Source organism: Mus caroli, unplaced genomic scaffold, assembly GCF_978045245.1.
Source record: "Mus caroli unplaced genomic scaffold, Mus_caroli_1 scaffold_6, whole genome shotgun sequence".
NCBI classification, from domain to species: domain Eukaryota; kingdom Metazoa; phylum Chordata; class Mammalia; order Rodentia; family Muridae; genus Mus; species Mus caroli.
In genome coordinates, this window is record NW_028227261.1 from 95,413,999 (window position 1) to 95,434,197 (window position 20,199).

At 43.3% G+C, this 20,199-nt stretch overlaps 1 protein-coding gene across 1 annotated transcript in view; it reads right to left on the minus strand.

Moving 5' to 3' along the window:
• Positions 1-20,199, minus strand: part of Ugcg (UDP-glucose ceramide glucosyltransferase) — a 33,978-nt gene that overhangs the window by 8,840 nt on the left and 4,939 nt on the right. Inside the window, exons 2-5 of the mRNA XM_021159886.3 lie at positions 6,441-6,582; positions 2,167-2,269; positions 908-1,009; positions 23-135 (exon numbers count right to left, since the gene is read on the minus strand). Coding sequence (XP_021015545.1) covers positions 23-135; positions 908-1,009; positions 2,167-2,269; positions 6,441-6,582 — 460 coding nt within the window. The remainder of the gene's footprint in view (positions 1-22; positions 136-907; positions 1,010-2,166; positions 2,270-6,440; positions 6,583-20,199) is intronic.

The window sequence follows — 20,199 nt, forward strand, 5'->3', positions numbered from 1 at the left end:
ATTTTGTAAGCCCTGCACTTACCTGTTCTAAGGTGGCAGCAAAGCCTTGTCTGTCCGCTACGTACGGCAGCCCGTGGACCAACCCCACTTTCTCTGTCATCTGATTCACCATGTCAGTTAATGTGTCTGGGATGACTAAAATTTAGTGGAAAAAAAAGGGGAGAACAGAGAAAGGGAAAAAAAGAGAGAGAATTTTAGAAAATGTCCATTAATGTAATTAAGAACATTTGGAGCCGGGCGTGGTGGCGCACGCCTTTAATCCCAGCACTTGGGAGGCAGAGGCAGGCGGATTTCTGAGTTCGAGGCCAGCCTGGTCTACAGAGTGAGTTCCAGGACAGCCAGGGCTATACAGAGAAACCCTGTCTCAAAAAACCAAAAAAAAAAAAGAACATTTGGATTTAATATCAATCACTAATTCTGAGAATATAAAACTTCAAAAACCTACACATTTTTAGCCCAGGAGAGAAACTTCTTGGTATAACCATCTAAATAAATGTTTTAAAATACATGAAAATGCTTATTAATAAATTTACATATTTTAGGAAACATGAGCTCGTTGATTTGACTCTTTTGGTAGAATAGTGTATTACAGAAGCGCAAAGGCTACAAAGTGGCCAACAATGAAGGAATGTTACACTGGGGAAGGGCTGCAGGCCAGACAGTGGCTGTCACTATGTTTTTAATGGTTAAGATTTTCTCTTCAAAATGCAAAGGTTTTAATACATGTACCATCTAGGTTTGGTTAAAAAAAATTAAAATCTTACCACATACACCTAACATATACCATACACGATGATGGAGTAAATTATTATTGGGCAAACCACAGACTGATAAATAACATATTTTCAGGATGTTCTTGGCATTCTATCGTCAAATGAACAGTTTTATAAAACAGAACAAACCTCACCTCTTATTCCGCTATCACAAATCCATATGAGATCATATTTTGCAACTTCATATGCTGGCATCAAATTATTAATTTTAGGATTAATGCCAACCTTTTTGCCACCTAAAAATGCAAAGGTGAAACAGTAAGACATTCCTCGCCACAAATCAGTGTTAAGGATGCATGCTAATTAATTTGATTTAGCCATGCCAAATACATATTTTAAAGCATCATGCTACATAATATCATAAACACATTTTATTTAGTGGTAGGGAAAAAATGCAGACAAAACCAACAAACAAAAAAGTCCACAGGACTCATTTTGAAGTGACCCTAGTTACAACAATAGGAGAAACTGACTATCAGAGTAGAGCACAGGTCACACTCACTTTTTAACAGAGAAAAGACCACCATTGAAAACAATACGGGAACCACAGGGAGGGGCAGCTAAAACTCAGGGCCATTTGAAGGGCTGTATGGAAACCCAATACAGAAGAAGCTTGGGCAGATGGATAGGTATATGAAAGAAATCACCAAGTTAACTGGAGCCAAAGCCCGAGCAGACATCTCTCGCCACCAGGTGAAACCTCAAATGCTGGGACTGGGGTACATCTAGTCAAGTGGCCAACGGGGCTCCATGAAATCCCCCAACAACCTAGGTTACTGCACGGCTATTAGTTGCTCCCCACAAACTGCAGAGGAGGCCCCACTGTTGAAGACACCACCTATGTAATTCACTAAACATGAAGAAGTCAAGGCCTACCTAGAGCCTCCACCTGCACTGGTTAGTGTTCACAGTACTGGAAGTTACTCAGAGAACGCCCAGAGGCAAACACTGGCCTGCAAGGTGCGCTGGTGGAAAGTAACCAACAAGTATCTGATTGTAACCAAAGCACACTCTATAAGATGGAATCCCCACCCAGCACTGCTAAGGTGGCCACCAGCCCAACATCAGACAGACCATGGACAGAGGCAAGATCAAAATAGAAAAGGAAAAAGAAATCATTAGACAACAGCCACTACTTCTACTCACACCTGACTCCTGAGTAAGATAGTATTTTTGCGTGTGCCATTTGGTAACCGAGACCTTTTTTTTTTTTCATAACTTTCCTTGATAGAACAGAAATATCTTTCAGCCCTCCAGAAAACACACTCAAAGCAAGCATGCTGCCTAACTTTACCGAGAGCCTTGTACCCTAATCTAGAGTTTATGTGCAAGAAGATTTACTGCAATTTAAAACTAACAAAGTAAAATGGCTAACATAGACTTGGTTACTTACCTATAAATAGTCTAGCATCGACATTTGGGTATTTTCCAAGCAGTTTCTTACATACATCGATGGCTGGATCATCATGATCTTGTACACAAAGGAGTACTTCATACTAGTCAAAAGAAGAGAGTAACATTAGGAAACACTGTCAGTATTTCTAGAGTGATCAAAAACTAGATGAAAGAAAAACAAAGTAACTGTGTACGCAAGGTTTAAGGTTTAGGGAGGAGTCCGAAGGGACGTAGCTGCTTATGCAAGTGCTGCTTGGGCAGAGACAGCTTCTCCGTCCGGGCCACGGACCTGCCTGCCAGCAGCAGAGCCTGCAGTTGACATCCACCAATTCTCTGACGGGCCCTGTCCCACTGACAACCTGCATATCAAGTCTCTTCAACCTGCACCACTTAGCATGCACTCAAAGCTTCCAGGACGTGCAGGAGTGTAAAAAGCTACACTGAAAAGGAGCAAAACCAAGCACACTCCTTCTTCTCCAGAAACTCTGCCTGGGATCCAGCCTTGCTTCAGGAAGGAGCTACAAATGGTAAATATATCCCATAAAGGACAAAATGTGATTACATTTCTTTTATTCTTTTTATTTTTGGTTTTTCGAGACAGGGTTTCTAGCCCTGGCTGTCCTGGAACTCACTCTGTAGACCAGGCTGGCCTCGAACTCAGAAATTCGCCTGCCTCTGCCTCCCAAGTGCTGGGATTAAAGGCGTGCGCCACCATGCCCGGCCATTTCTTTTATTCTTAATTTTATTTTACTGTTTAAAATTTTTTAAATAAAATAACATTTGAGTGAACATTTACTACCATGAAAAGCATGCTTCACTGACCTCATAGGTATGAAAACATCCGCAATTTCATTTTGCTCAATGCTATGTTTAGTTAGAAAGGCATCTCTGAAAGCTTTGAAACGGCCCTGCCAAAACCGTCCAGTAACTTCGGAAGTGCTTAAATCACAGGGACTGACTCAAGCCACGGAAAAGCCCATCCTGCTGTACTTACTTCTATTGATGAATATATAAAAGCAAAAAGCAGAAACAAAATACTCATAATGCCTTCAGCATGCATCTTACCTCACCAAAATACTGGCAGAAAAGAAATCTGTGGTTGGACACAAGAGAACCAGGGCTGAAGTCAAGAAAGGTTTCGTCAATAAGGTGGGGATTTAATAATAATTAAGCAGATGGTGAAAACGGAGGGGGGCGGCGGGGGCACGTTCTCATGATCTCTACCACTTACTATTTCATCCAGTATCCACTTCAGTGATGACTGATCAAGTGCTACTCAAGAAGGCTTCAGCCAGTCATACAGTCAGTCATCTGGCCTCAAAAGATCAGACAGAAGTCTGAGAGAGCAAAGGGTGCCGATCCTACCACACCCGACACTTCCCAGAGGGCTGAGTCTACAAGCAGCCCTGATGTCTCACAACACTTAGTGCAGGAAGACTGTGTCCTTAATAATGGCGATTAGAAAGACTAAGTGACTAAAAAGGGCAAAATCACAGCTAGCTTTCTTCCTATCTACTAAACTACGCAGCCAGGCACCCTAGAGAGTTCCTTAATGCTTTTATAATATGTACTGCTCGACAGGTGTGAACAGCCAGGTGGAAGAGGAAAGTGCTTCTAATTCTAAGCCCGATGACACACAGGCGGAAAAGGCTTATTGGGGCTTCCTACCCAAGCAAGACAGAACTTTAAAATGTAATAGTAAAATACACTCAATGAGAAGAAAAAAGATAAACCGAGTCACAAAAAGAAAATCAAATTTTCACCGTGTATCTCTCGTGTATCTCTCTGTGTAAAATGTGTCTGCGCATTTTATTGACGCCATAAAAGTCTGATTTTCCCGAGTCGGAGTTAAGGGCAGTTGTGAGCTGCCTGATGCCAGGAATTAAATTCCGGTCTTCCGCAAGCAAGAATAGTCTGCTCGCGCAACTGCTGCTCGAGTTGCCCTCTAGTTCCATACCAAAAGGTTTTCAAGGGGGTACAGACATCATCTTTATTTCATCACAAGGCTTAAAAGCTTCCAATTGTGAATATACCTTTCAAACTTAATCCCAAAATTAAAAACAAAAATGACTTAATTAGCCACCCTGCAAAGAAAACTCAATTCTCATTATCCAGGAGCAGGCACTTAAGACAGGTTTTAAAAAAAAAGAAAAGAAGAATTCTAGCAAACTGAAGAAAGAACCACCCTTAAGTGTATTCTGAAGCATCATACGGTAATGAGGCGTCACCTCTGTGTGTTCATGGTCTGTGATGGAACCATTTTACTTGCTAAGATTCTCTACAGTGAAGCAGTTAAATCCCTCCAATTATAACTGGCTAAGCACTAGATGTGGTAAAAGCTTTCCTAGCTAATAATACACAGAGTAACTTTTTGGGTGTTTTTTAATATTCTAAAAGACTAGACATATATACATAGTAAAAACACAGTACATATTGAAAATATATCTTTACGATATTTTTAGAAAAGCTGATTTTCTAAATCTTCAGGAGATGGACAAGCTGGTGAAGTACTGAAACTGCTGAAACTGCGCGATACGGATCTAGACGACAGCTGGGGAGGGAGAAGGCAGCCCAGCGCCCGCCCGCGGGGCTGCAATCAATCACTTTCTCCTTCTCTTTTCAAACCGTGAACTGTGCAAAGGGGAAGAAAGGCAAGACCGGGAACTACAAAAACCCTTTCCAAAGTAAGAATACTTAGTCCTTTGATATTCAAGAACGTAACACTTGAAATTGCAGTACATGGAATGTAAATTTAGATGTAAATTTAGATGCATAAATAACAATGTAAAAGTGTGTGAGAAAGTCTCCTCATTGACTCAGACCTGCAGACATTAGGGACAACACAAACCTATAGTCTATAGTCAAGAGGTCAAAACGCCATTCAGAACAGAATTCCGAGGGTGGTTCTGGGAGCGGAAGCCAGGGTCCTGCACATGCTAAGCACACACTCTTATTACCAAGCTATGCCCTAAGTCATGAAATGTGTTTTAATGTATGAAATAATAAATAATACCACATATCAAGCAAAAATACCCACCCACCACCACCACTTCTGGCCCCCAATTGCTTCATAGACCAATACTGGCCTCAAATTCCCTATGTACCAGGAACCTGTCTGTCCATTCACACCTCTATGTGTAGCCTGGTGATGGACGGATCCCAGAGCTTCATGCATGCCAGGCATGTGCCCTACTGGGGTACATTCCACTCTTCAAGTACAAATATTTTAAGTTACTATTTATAAAGAACTACTTACACACCAGGTTTTACAGAAAACATTATTTGAATTACAACAGAATATACATTCTGTAACAAACTGGACTTAAGACCTAATGTCCCTACGACAGTTGCTGGCCCAGGGCAGGTGACAAGTTCATTTGTTAATTCATTTGTGTAACTTCTGAGAAAAAGAACACGCAAAGAAGGATTTTAAAGAAAACACCTCTGAACTCAAAGCTTTAAAGGGTATTTGAATATTTGTTTTTTTTTTTTTTTTCTCTTCTTAAGAACTAGTTGATGGGCTGGTGAGATGGCTCAGTGGGTAAGAGCACCCGACTGCTCTTCCGAAGGTCCAGAGTTCAAATCCCAGCAACCACATGGTGGCTCACAACCATCCTTAACGAGATCTGGTGCCCTCTTCTGGAGTGTCTGAAGACAGCTACAGTGTACTTACATATAATAAAAAAAAAAAAAAAAAAAAAAAAGAACTAGATGATTTGGGGCTACATTTACCATCGTGTTAATGCTTTTAAGGTAGAATCCTGTCGGAACAAAAGCCCCATAGCTGTAGGAACCTCTGACAGATTTCTCAGCCTCTCTAACTCAGAAACTGAACTAGACTACGGAAGTCTAGAGACCGTGTCTGGCATATGCTCTTACTCATTTCATAGTAAAGAGCAACACAATTTTTTCCTCCACCAATTTACATACACAAGGATGTGATACAATATAAAAAGAGCCTCAGAACTAGGTCTCTGAGCTTTGTGATGGAATGATGCAGAGGAACCAAAATGTGAGGTTACGCTGCATGACAGAGGCACATGGGATTCCGAGGGACAGGCTAGGCTGTTTTCACAATCAGCACACGTATTCTTTCATTCCCAAAAATTGGCCTTTCTTTGCATTTACTTACAGAATATAGGCTGGGAAAACTTCCAACTTTGATGTTTATAAAGCATCAAGGCTTCTGCCTCATACAGTGTTAAAATTCCCCAAATAAATAAGTAAGCCCCTGATGTAGCCCATCTCTCCTGGGGACAGCACTATACTTACTTTGGGATAATCCAGTTCAAAGAATGTCTCCAAGTTGTTGATTAGGTTAGGATCCACCCCCTTCAGTGGCTTCAGAAGAGAGACACCAGGAAGCTTGCTATACGGCTGTTTGTCTGTTGCCTTCTTGTTGAGGTGTAACCGGCTAAAACATAAAAACAACACTAGAGTTATTTCTAGAGAATGTGCTGGTGCTAAACTAAAAGGAAGCACACACTGATAAATCACTAAACAGAGTTGGTTAAATATCTTAATAAAGGCTTAAACACAAGAACCAGGAGAAAGAGGCAGGCAGAACAAAGCCAAGCACACCCACAAGCATTGGGCTGGACACCTCAAGGGAAGAGCCTTTTGTTTTTTGGATTTTTGTTTTTGTTTGAAGAGGGGGGTTTCATATAGCCAAGGATAACCTTGAACTTCCTCTGACCACCTTTTAAGTATTAGGATTACAGGCATGCACATCCATGCCCAGTTTGTGGGATCAAACCCAGGGCTTCATACATGCTGGGCAAACCCTCTGCCAACTGTGCAATAACACCCCAGCACCAAGACGAGAATTTCCAAAGCTGACATCTTTCTGACAAGGAGACCTGAAAACGAAGAGAAGAGCCGGGCTTGGTGGCGCACGCCTTTAATCCCAGCACTCGGGAGGCAGAGGCAGGCGGATTTCTGAGTTCGAGGCCAGCCTGGTCTACAGAGTGAGTTCCAGGACAGCCAGGGCTACACAGAGAAACCCTGTCTCGAAAAAACAAAAAACAAACAAACAAAAAAGAAAACGAAGAGAAGACAAACCAAATGAGCTTCCGGTCTATGAAACCCGGAAGGAAGGAAGGAAGGAAGGAAGGAAGGAAGGAAGGAAGGAAGGAAGGAAGGAAGGAGAATGGCTGTTCCAATGCTGGCCAGCACAAGGATGCTCTCCCCGGATGTTTATCACTCACTGCTGTGCTCCCAGTGCTTAAGAACCACAGGGTCACAGAGCAGGCACTCACAGGCGCATGCTGCAGCAATGAAGGGCAGGTTTGGGGGGCCAGGGCAGGGGGATAGCTCTGTGGGTATGATGTTATGCAAGCATGAGAACTTGAGTTCAGATCCCCTCATGTAAAATGCTGGGTGTGGTGTGTGTAATCCCAATGGGATGTAGATACAGTAGCACCAGCAAACCAGTCTAGTCAAGCAGGGTGGGGGATTAAAGCATGTCTCAGTAAAATTGAAACCGATAGGATAAGAAACCCAAAGCAACCTCTGGCCTCTGCAGATACCGGGACATTCTCTTTCTCACACACACACACACACACACACACACACACACACACACACACAGTCACATACACCCACCGCCCCACCCCCACACAAAAAACAAATGACAATATTGGCCTACACATGATTACCCTGCTTCTCAAACTGCCAAGAAGTAACCAAACAGCTATAAAAGTAGGTGAAACCTTTATATGCACTGTATGTGCCAGAAGAATATGGGAGTGTAATGAGTGCACTTTGAGAACAGGACAGATGAAATGTCTACTGGCAATAAGCTCGGGCTGGCAGGGTAGAAAAGAGGGTTGAAGGAAAAAACAAAACAAAAAAAAACAAAAAAACCCTCAGAACAGATGGCTCAGGTTCACTTCCCTGGTCCATGCCTAAGGTATCACAGCTCCTAAAGAGGGATGCCAGCCAGTTGGAGAAGAGAGAACATGCTGGAGTTTCTCCCTCCCTACTTCTACAAAAACAGAGCTGGTAGGTCCCATCTCATCAGCCAGGCTCCAGGCATCAGCAGCAGATGCAGGGGCACTCCTGGATCTGCCTGGGAGGAGTCCTGGGATCCAGGTGTCTCCATGCTTTGACATCTCTGGAATCAGTGGCATCTTACAAGTGCTCCAGCCAGACGGCAGTCCTGCCAAGGGTGGGGAAACCCACTGAGATCTTCCTCTAGAAGAGCAAAAGCCCATTAGTGTCAGGACATCTGCACTTCAAAGAACGGTACTACAGATGCTGCAAGTGTGTCAAGTACACATTTGGAAGGGCACCAGTAAAGGAGGCACATGCAGACAGACAGTCGGTTTAGGCTGACTCTCTGAGGCAGGAATACAGAGTGCTCCTCAGCAAACACCTGCTTCACTTAGGGCCACAGAAACATCTTTGTAGAAGAAACTATGTTACTGACAAGAGAAAAAAACAGAAACCAACAAGGTTGAAGAGTTAACTTCTGATCTACAGCAGCAAACAAAAGCTAGGTGACTGACCACTAGCCAAGTGTGGACTGACTGGCCAGGTGCTTTACTGCTTTGCAATGAGAATAGAAGAAAGTCTTTGACATTACCGACACCCAAGCGTGTGACCAGCAATTTATTTTTCATTGTAGTACGTCAAAGTGCCACGCCATGGCAGATTGTAACAATCTAAATTTTTACGTGTCACTGACAGTTTGGAAAATATAGATCTACAGAGTACATCCACAGTGTTAAACACAACCAAAAGCAGACTCTAACACTAATGACCACAGACACACAAAAATGTTTTCCCCATTGCTAACGAAATAGCAGACTAGATGGATGTCTGCAGACACTCATCCAGTAAAGGGCATCTGGACTGCGGGCATAAAACAAAGTTCATGTGGCAGTTTAGCTGCCATGATTCAAATCACATAAAATAATGAGTGCCACATATAGAGCCCTGTCACTCCTGCAGTGACTTCAGGCAGGAGCCCAAGCTTGCCTTAGCACTCTTATTACTATATTATAGCTTGTCAGTCTGGAAAAAAGCCTGCTTTAAGAAAGAAATCTGGTTTGACACCTTTGTGTCTGGAATTCTTGAAAGACAAAGGAGAAACCTCTGAGCCCTGAGAGGAAGTTGGAGACACTACTTATCTTAGATTTAGTTACACTGAACATGAAGACTATGAAGACAAAAGTTTTCCTAGAAAACATCTTTGCGGTCTTGGGCCTTGAGAAGGAATATGACACTGTCAAGACAACCAGGACTACATAAAAAGAGCCAAGTGCAAAGCACGCTCCCGTGTCTGCAGTTCTCAACCTGTGGTGACGTGGAACAACCCTCTCACAGGGTCACCTCAGACCAACAGAAAACACAGATGTTTATACACTATGACTCATAACAGCAAAACCACAGCTATGAAGTAGCAACAAAATGATTTTATTGGGGCGGGGTGTGTGTGTGTGACCAAACACGAGGAACTGTATTAAAGGGTCGCAGCATTAGGAAGGCTGAGAACCATTGCCCTACATGCCATTCACACGAGTCAAAAGACTGCACACAGTAGTGGAAGACAGAACTAGACACCAGATATGAGGAAACTACCCCAAAATGCATCAGAGAGAATAAAGTGCCCCCAAACCCACCCAGAAATCATGAAGAGAATATGAGGAAGATAACAGGATGAGACTAGCAACTTATTGACCCGTTTTCATTCATCAAAGGGATGTATTTCTATCTGGATACAGTGTACTTTGGCGACAGTCACTGCTCCCATTATTCATTCATATTCTTTCTTTCTCTCTCTCTCTCTCTCTCTCTCTCTCTGTCCCCCCTTTCTGTCCCTACCTGCTGCTAGAGCCCCCACCCCTTTCTGTTTTCATGCCTTATTACTGTTAGGTCTCAGACAGTCGGAATGTCCAGAAATGAGCTCAGAACTCATTGGTTAGATAAAAGCCAGCATTCCTCATCCCCAAAATGGGCTTCCCATCCCCAAAAGGGGTCATTTCCTTTGCCTCTGGAGAGGGGGCATGCACCAGTGATTGCATTTCAAAGCCCATGCAGGCCTCCAGGTTCCCTCAGTCTCTGCTCACAAGTACTTGTTACACATCTCAAAGGCTGGTCCTTCTCAGCTCACGCTCCCCTCCCTCTCTCCAGATTCCCGTTTGGTCTCTATAATGGCACAGACCCGACCTGCCTCCAACCACTACTCTCTGTGCTCCGGGCTCTTTTGCTTCTGGCCATGTCCAGTCTGCTTTCTTTCTGTCTGCTCCCGATATCCTCTTATTCACAATAAAAACCTTCCCCCTAATAATGGGGTGATCATCTGGGCAGTGATCAATGCACCCCCACATACATTTATCATTACCATCATCATCATCTTGATTCTGCATATGCAAGGAAAAAAAAGGTATTTGTCTGAGTCTGGTTAATTTCTTTTCCACCCGCTTTCCTGCAAATGTTGCAATTCTGTTGTTCTCTAAGGCTGAATAAAGTGAAAAGTCAAAAGCTTTGTAGCTTGACTCTGAGTTGGTAGGTATATTTACTCTGTGTTGACCTGGATGCCGGCTGGTTATCTGCCCAAGTGCCGTGAGTCACTGGCCGTTACTTTAGTTTGAAGAATCCCTACCCTGATTAAATCTGGTGATTCAGTCCTATTGGTCCATTTCATGCTAAGACATTGTCTTAAATCTCTCATGTGAACGTGCTGAACAATCAATTTATAGACAGACTCAGTCCCCTAATAATTCACTGTATCTGGAAGGCTGTAATTAAGCCAGCAGCGGCGGCAGCGGCAGCAGCAGCGACCTTCTGAACTAAAACGGTCTTGCAACTTTTAGATTTGGCATAAGCTTAGAGTAATAATACTTTCTTTCCCTCTTTGTATAAAGATATAAAGAGGCAGGGGCAGGTGGATTTCTGAGGCCAGCCTGGTCTACAAAGTGAGTTCCAGGACAGCTAGGGCTACACAGAGAAACCCTGTCTTGAAAACCAAAAAAAAAAAAAAAAGACTATACACCTCCTTTTTTCTCAAGATTTTTATATTGATAATGCAGTACTGTTCACTTCTAGGCTTATGAATAAAAAGAATTGTTAGGGGCCATATCAGAAATTTCTCACAAAATTAAAACCAAACCACAGTGCAGAACCTTAATAATTTCATCTACTACCATTTCTGTCTGCCTAACCAGTCCTTGCCATACTCCTTTCTGTATGCCAAGGGGTCAATATGGAGTACACCCTCCCTAGAATATGCAATCCCACTTTGGAGAACAGTGTTTTGACTTTATGTAATGTAATCGACAAAGCTCTTTAGTGTGGGGTACTTGAAATATTTATCAAAAGCACAAAAGAATGTCCATTTAATCAAAACCATGCAGATTTAGCACTATGCTTGGCATTGGTTTATTGAACAACAGAGTCTGAGCCCCAGTGTATGCTAGGTTACCGTTTGTATTTGAATACAGACACACACATGATGAACAGACACTGTCAGAGACTTGTAGTTTAAAGGAGAGAACTGTTCAAATACTCCACGCAACTCAGACATGTCAGCAAAACTACGTCTAGCGTTAGGAGAGGGTGCCTTTGCCTATCACACCTCTCCCATACAGAAAAACTCCTCAGACGGTGACCAGTGTATCATAAACCAAATCCACAGTTCTATTTTTCAAAATAGTGTAAATAGACCACTCGTGTGTTGCCTCAAAAGTGATCTCAGTTGTCAGCAACTTGGAGCAGGTGACTTGATGGTTGCTGGGACTCTAGATGGCACTTTCCCCTTCCCGGCTTCACGCTGGGAATCCAGTTCTGCAGAACCACTACTGCATTCGGCTGGTCCTTGACCATTTTTTCACACTGTTTGTTTTTATTGGTAACTAATGTAAAGTGACATAAACAAACAACTCAAGGAGTTTGCTAAGATAGAACTCCCTGCAGCCTGTGCCCAGGTCATAAACAACAGCATTACCAGAGCCCCCTCTGCATGTCCAATTCCCTTTTATATAGGGCTTCTCTTGTTTGCCATTATGTTAGAGTGAGATTTGCCCACATTAATGGTTTATTGATGGTCTATAGCTTATTCATCCTCATTACAGAATTCCTTCTATTAATGTGCATGCATCATCTATCTACCTGCTATTGATATCTGGTTGCTTTTAGTTTGAGGCTATTACAAACAGCATGCAGTCTCTCTTTTAACTTAACAAAGCATCAGAAACCCAAGTCTTCCCTCTGGACTTCAACCTTTAGACAAAATAAAGAAACACAAATTCGATTTGCCCTCCCACCCAAATACATCCTAACAAAATCTTGGAACGAATGGTTACAGACACTGAGCACGACTAGGTCAAAGGCTCCAGTGTTCAGGAGACACAGGCTCCAAGGAGGAGAGTGCCACAACCATCTCACTACTTCTTTGAGATCACCTCCTGGCCACATGCTGGCCTGGGAGCCCAGGCACAATCCCTGCATTTAGACAGAGCTGAGTCCAGGAAAATACCCAGAACTCGGGAAAGTGATATTCAAAATGTCTCCATCCTGTAAGAATGGCCAGGCATGCAAAACCCTGGTAAAACAGAATGGGTGGCTAAATCAGGACACTGAAACCAGCCTGGGGATGTCACAGGGACTCAAGGTCTGCTTTTCATTGTCGTTGTGCTTCTAAGACACCAAACTTCCCGTGTGTGCTTATAATCACAGTGGTTCCAAGTGCTTAGAGCAGGTATTTCTCACCGTGTTCAAATTAATGCTAGAACAGGGTACCAGCAAAGCACTCTTGAACCACCATGGAGGTGGGTGAAGGACAAGGGTTTTGCTGGGTATGGCCTGAGTGTGTGGTCCACTCCACTGCCCTCACCATTCCCAACTTGTGAAATACAAAGTACACTTTAGCATATCCCAATGTGCCTATCTATGCCTCTTCCCCACTGTGAACTTCCATTTCACAGGCAAGGTTGACAAGACAGTAAGAAATAACCAGGGAAGACCTAAATCAGATAGATGACGACTGGGATTGTGTGTGTGTGCGTGTGCTTTAAACTGGAAGAGCAAAGTACGGGGGTGGGGGGTGGGGGTAGGGCAGAAGGCAGGGGAGTGGAAGGCAGGGTGAGATGCTCTAACCGTCCAGAAGGAGAAAAGCAAAGAAAGGCTGCGTAGTTTAAAACACCAGCAGAAAGGCACACAGGAAGGGAAGGGTGAGAGAAAATGCAGATCAAGAATGCACAGAGCTTTCGTGACCATGCTGGAGAGATAGTGTGGACCTGATGACTCAGAGTTGGACTCAAGGAACTTGTGGTGACAGCCATAAGATGAACATGGCACACACAAACAAGCAGGCATGCACAAGCACATAAATAAAAACAAATGTTGAGGTCTCTTTAAAATAACAGCAAGATGCTGCCAAGGAGACAGGTCAGGAAATGAAATGTTCACTCTTAGGAGGCATCAGATGCAGCCCAGAAGTAGGCAGATTTCTAAAAGCAGATTTAAAAACTAAGTACCTAGAGCCAACAAGATGGCTCAGAGATAAAAAGCAATTTATTGCCAAGACTGACTGACAGTCTTGGGTGCAGACCTAGGGACTCACACAGAACAAAGAGAACTGACTCTCAAACACTGCCCATCTGACCCCTGCATGTTTACCATGGCACCCCCAAATACATGACACTAAGTAAATACTACATAATTTTAAAAACTTTACAAAAAGAAAAGTAAATAAATGGGAGGTGACGCATAACAATAGTGAAACTGTTGTTTTCATAAAACTACAGAATTGAGAAGGGACCAGGAGATGGGACAGGAGGACTTTCCTGGGGGGAATTTGTAATAATGTCTGCATATACAGATTAGGGCCAAAGAGCTAGTCAGAGGGTAAAAGGAAAAAAACGCCATTGGCCTGACAGGATCCACAACACAAGCCAAGAATTCAATCTATCTGCCAAAAATATGGTAGGATGATGACGACACAGAAGGTGCAACAGGCAGCACTAAACACGGACAGCAAGTGCTGCCAGTCCAGGACCCATGAGTGTGAAGTAGTGCTTGTCCACATGGCCAGCCACCGCCCTCTGCAAGATCCTGAAATCTGAGATGCTAAAGCCACAGGATGGATCCAGGACAACTGGACAGACTGATATATGACGCCAAGCAAGGTGAGCCAAGGCAAAGGGTGAGGGCAAACTGTGGCTCCTGAAGTAAGTGGAGAAGTGAAGGAAGTGGAGAGAGACAGGTGACAGGTGCAGGACACACCTGTGGGTAAACAGCCACCAGGGGCTGTTCATCAAAATCCCCCATGGAGCTAAAAACTCCTGGTGCTGAACCTCTAGGGGTGAGAACCAGGCAACTGAGGTTTCTTAAGTCCCCAAACTCCTCCCTGCCACTCCAAAGTGCAAAGCAGAGAGCTGAGCCGGAGACCCCAGAGACCTGGTGACTGTAAGGAGAAAAGGTGGGAGGTGGGACTTTCCCAAAGAGTAGCAGTTGTAAGATGGACAGATGAGTAGGAGGGACAGCACACGCTCTGTGAAAGGGGAGGAGCTTGTCACCCATTGTCAGATAGGGCCGCTAGCCACCAAGTGGTCCACTTCAGTTCACTTCCGGGTTATTTTTAGGTTGCCTCTGGCAGTGCACAGCTGAGCTGATTTTGAAGCCTGAGCTGGTGGCAGGTTGCCAGGATTTCTAACTCAGAGCACTAGCAGTGTGCCCGTGGGCAAGTTGTTTCTTTATGTGTGCATAATGGTGTCTACCTGGCAGGGTAGTTCCAGAAATACAGGCTGAAAATAAACATCCGATGACAGCTAATACCAAATACAACTCAAACAAACAAGCAAACAAACAAATGGGGAAAAAAAAGGACGAGTGTTGGCATTCAAGGACATTTTCTGCCACCTGCAACTTCTCTGAATTATCAGAGTTCAGAGACTTTAAATTTAAGGATGTCAAACAGTGGAAGAGAGAAAAACAGAAATTAAATAGATGGTGTGTGTGTGTGTGAGAGAGAGAGAGAGAGAGAGAGAGAACACAAACATGATTAAAACAGAGTAAGTGGGGCTGGAGAGATGGCTCAGTGGTTAAAGAGCAATGACTGCCCTTTCAGAGGTCCTGAGTTCAATTCCCAGCAACTGCATGGTGGCTTACAACCATCTGTAATGGGATCCGACGCTCTCTTCTGATGTGTCTGAAGACAGCTATAGTATACTCATATATATAAACTAAATAAATCATTCTAAACAAAAACAAAAAACACAGTAAGTAAAAATATGGTCTAAAACCTCAATTGATAAATTTTAGGGGGCATAGTTCAGGGAAGAGTATTTGCATAGGTGAGGCCTGGGGTTCAATTCCCAGCACTGCAGTAAACAAATGTTCTGTGGACATCCAAAAGTATCACAATACAAGCATGAGATTAAAAAACATTAAACATAACAAATTATTACGAGTTAGGAATGGCCTGCTAGTGTTTGTGTGGTTTGTGCCAAGCGTGGTTTGTGCAAAGCTGTTCTAAGATAGATGAGTTTCCTACTAGACAGAGGCTCTGCAGAGTCCCAACTCTGTGTACCTGCCATCTTTTGAACCTGTCTCAGCTGTTGGGTCCCCAAACCACAAGAAACTCCCTCATTTAGGCCTGGTAGGTGAAGAAGGTTGAGACACAGGCATGATAATATCTGTCCTATAGCAGATACAATATTCAAGGTAATTCTTCATTAGTATGCAATTTCAAGCTAATCTCACTCTGTAAAGGATATGGAGAGAGAGAAAGACTGCATAGTACAGTCTAGTACAGTCCTCAGGAGCAGAGACTACCCACCAGCTTTCTACTCCCCTTGAGGTGAGAGCCCCTCTCCACGACTACTTTAATACCTGGAAGGCTAGCTCTTGCTTAGGGGAAGCATGAGCTTTGATTGGGATTTTAATAATATTGTTTTCCTTTTTCAGAGACAGGGTTTCTCTGTATAGCCCTGGCTGTCCAGGAACTCACTCTATAGACCAGGCTGGTCTTGAACTCATAGTTCAACCTGTCCCTATCTCCAGAGTACTGGGATTAAAGGTGTGTACTACCACTGCATGGCCCTAGCTTTTTAACAATATTCTTTTTCTAGTGAAGTATCTCCCTTTTAACAAATATATCCATTCAATATTCATAAATCAGCTTTTATTACAACTTCAAGAATACACTGAGCACAGAGTGAATGGTCCTATTATACGGTTAGGCAGTGGCTTTGGTTTCACTCTTTATTGAGCAAACTTAAGTGGGCAATTTGGGAGCTATTAAATGCAGTAAATTTTCTAAAAAAAAAAAAAAAAAAAAAAAGGTATACTTTTTCAAGAGAAATTATTTCCAGACTAAAGCTTCCAACTGGGAGCTAGTGTCACCTTCAAACAATAACAAAGGCATTCAGGTTATTGAGGCAAGGCCACTGTCAAGGCCAGGAAGGGAGGTATTTATAAGCGCCGTGGGCAAGGCTGGCCCTGCTAGCTGCAGGGCAGTGAAGCTGGAGTAGAGTCCAAACGCCATGGGCAGAAAGAAGGAACAGCCTTTGGAATCCCACCTTCTCCACTGAACTAGAGTGCATCTCTTCAGAGCAGCAGGGGAAGGAGTGGCAGGAGGAGACATGCTGGACTTCTGCAGGAAGCTCCCGGTGCTTTGACTTGATCCCCAACTCCCTGTGACTGAGGGAGGGCTTCTGAATGTCTGGCTTCACCCTGACATCCAAGTCTCTGGCAAGTGCTGCTGAGGCTTTCCTGGTTGTAACCCATCCTTTGTGCCTTCCCATCTTTCAGAATTACTCACCAACAGCTCTGACTTGATGCCCCCCCCCCCCCCCGCCCGCAATTTTGTTTGGGCTAAGCTGTGGCAGGATAGAAGCCCAGAAGAGAGGGAGCAGCCCTGGGGGGTGGGGTGGGGGGATGGCAGACTAATCTTAAACAAGGCGAGGCACCTCCTTTGCTTAAGGCTTCCCAGAGAATATAGCCTTCGAGGGCAAAGGTCACCTGGCTTCATAGCTCCAGACTACGCTCTTGTTTTGTTTTTTGTTTTATAAGTTGTGCTGCGTGATTCCAATAAACCAACTGCTCCAAGGTCAGAATTTCTCTCTGGTGTTCCACACAGCACTTGTTAATATTTCACATCAAACTGGGCTGACTGTGGGATCAGCTTGCCCACGACAGTTATCCCCAACGATTAGTGGCCGCCATCACTGCCAAACATAATTGGACTCTGGAAGGCTGTTGCTGTGTTTATGATCAGTGTGGGTCGGGTCGTGACTCATGTTATTGCCACGGAGCTCTTAGCATTTCGCGATGGGCATCTGAATGTGCTCACAGCCGCTGAAGCCTATCTTAGTGCGACTGTAACTTTGCTGACACCGGGTTCCGGTGAGAAGGAGAGATAAGCGGGAGTTAGCTAACCCTATAGGAAAGCACAAATTGTCTCCATTGGACAATGGACTCGAATATCACAGAATGTAAAAGAGTCATATCACCACAGGAAGCCAGCGGGAGATCTCAATACCAGACTCACAAACAAACAAAACCAACCCTCTGGTGAAGCCATGATTAACTCTGGTCCACAGAAAACAGGCAGTGATGCTTTACTGACAGCAACCAACAAAGGCAGCTCACAAGAAGGACCTACCAGATAATGCTAAAAAATACACAACGTACCATGAAGGCAAAAGCCACCAGAAGTAATGAACCATTCCCTATTTGTACACAATTCCCATTCAAAGCAGACCCTAGCCTTTAAATTATTCAGTATCTGAAATCACTGTGGATGGAGAGAGAAGAGGGACCCTCTGTGGCATTTATATTTGTAAGCCAACCCTGGCTAGCCCTGGGCTCTGCATTCACCAAAGGGCAGAACTGAATGTAAAATTATTTTTTAGCAAGACAACTGGTCCCTTAGGAAATCTTTAACAGACTGATGTAAATAGATTGACATGAATCAGTTCCCATTTCACCTACAACTGGTTTAGACAAAGTGAGAACAAGATTTCACTTGGTTCAACTTTATTAAAAAAAAAAAAAAACCTATGTCCAATAAATACATCCCAAATTTTGACCATTTGCCTTAAACCACAATTACCACCAGCACCAGAGAGATGGAAATAACGGCTATGTATCGATTATATAATATATATGACATATATATAATTTTATATAATTATTATATGAAACCAGTGTATGTTTGTGTGTATGTGTGTACAGCTATTAGAGAAACTCAAAAGATCATACATTCATTAAACAAGTAGTGATTTAATGTTTAGTAGATCCTGAAAACACAGTGGTAAATGAGTCAATATCTGTATCCTCAAAAACTTACAATGTATACAGAAAAGAGAAAAATCACTCTGCTTAAATGAGTAATGTCTCCCAAGCCCCAGGAAGTCATGAGAAGTGACACTCCAAAGCACTCACAAAACTCAAGTCTTGAATTAGTATAAAGAAAAAAAAATGTTTTAAAGAGAGAGAGAGAGAGAGAGAGAGAGAAAAGGGGCAAGGGAGGGGAAAGGGGAAGGAAGGCATGATAACCCTGGAGACAAAATAGTGCACCTTGCGAGGAATGCAGTAACCAATGCTATTGAAGAAAAGGGGCAGGGTCCTGGCTTCACTCCCAGTGACCTGTGTCAAGAGGCTGAGTTTAACCTGAAGGCATTGGGAGTCACATAAGATTTGAAGCACATGACCCAGGATTTCCAAATGATAACTAGCTTACAATATGAAAAGTGAAGCAGAAAGGGAGATATGAAGATGAATGGAATCAACTGTGTGGGGAGTAGAGGAACCATTAAGACAGCCACTACTGAACAGTAAAGCTAGCTGGGTTATTATTTGTATTTTTCTCTCTCTTCTAGGATCATCACTTTGGTCCCAGCACTAGGGAAGCAGAGGCAGGCAGATCTCCTGAGTTCAAGGTCAGCCTGCACTTCAGAGGAAGCTTTCCAGGACAGCCAGGGATACGGGGACACACACACACACACACACACAACAGAAAAGAAAAAAAGACTGTAACACCAGTCCCTCTGGCCTTTATGAGCACCAGTGATACACGTGCTAAGTAAACATACATGCAGGCAAAATACCCATAAAAGTAAACATACCTATAAAGGTAAATAAAATTTTTTAAAAGCACTATTCCCATGCTGGCCTGTCACTTTCAATCAGCTAACCAAAAATGTGTGTCTAATGCTAATCAGTAGAGCACCCACACAGAGGGGAAAGACAAGCATTACTCGGAGAAGGAAGAAGAGAGAAGAGAGAACAAGAATGGATGGGGAGAGATCAACCATCCCAAAGGATGGCTTCCACATGGCTCCAAGGGAAGAAGACAACCGCTTTTAGACCTTTGTATGTCTTCATTTCAGTTCCCAACTAGGAAACCAAACTCACTCTGACAAAAGGAAAAACAAAATAACCCATAAAGACCACTTAGCTCACACTGACTGCTTGAGACTATAATCACCTGCTATTTTTGGAAAATCAAAAATCGGGGAAATAAGACCCTTCCCATAAATATCTGCTATCTAAAATAATACTGTGAAATGACTTTGTCTCCATTTGGTATTAAAGTTAGAGAGGAACAAAGTGGGTGGTAGAGATAGATATCCATCAGTAGAGACAGATTCAAAACATGGGAAACACCTGTTTCCATTTTATAGACAACCACCCTTTATTGGGGGGAGGGGTGCTTATGGGAATTGGGAGACATGTATGAAATCAGAACAAATAACTTCATTGAATAAGAGACAGTCAATGTATTAATCAAAGGTTAGCTCCACTGTTGAAAACATGGGCCAAGACTTTTCTCTAACTAGAAGAAGATACAATAGAACGGATTCAGCAGGTGCCATTGATACATTTTTATTGCAATATTGATGTTGCTCATGCTTCTCTAACAGTTGAGAGTTGGCCCTCCTGTTGACCTGACACCCAATACAAAGCTAAGTGTTTAGAAACCTGGCAACTGCTAGTCAGCCAGTTGCAAGCACGGGTTTTCAGGGAGGGCACCAACATCTGCTTACATCTTTGTCTTAATAGGACAGCCGAGATGCAGACA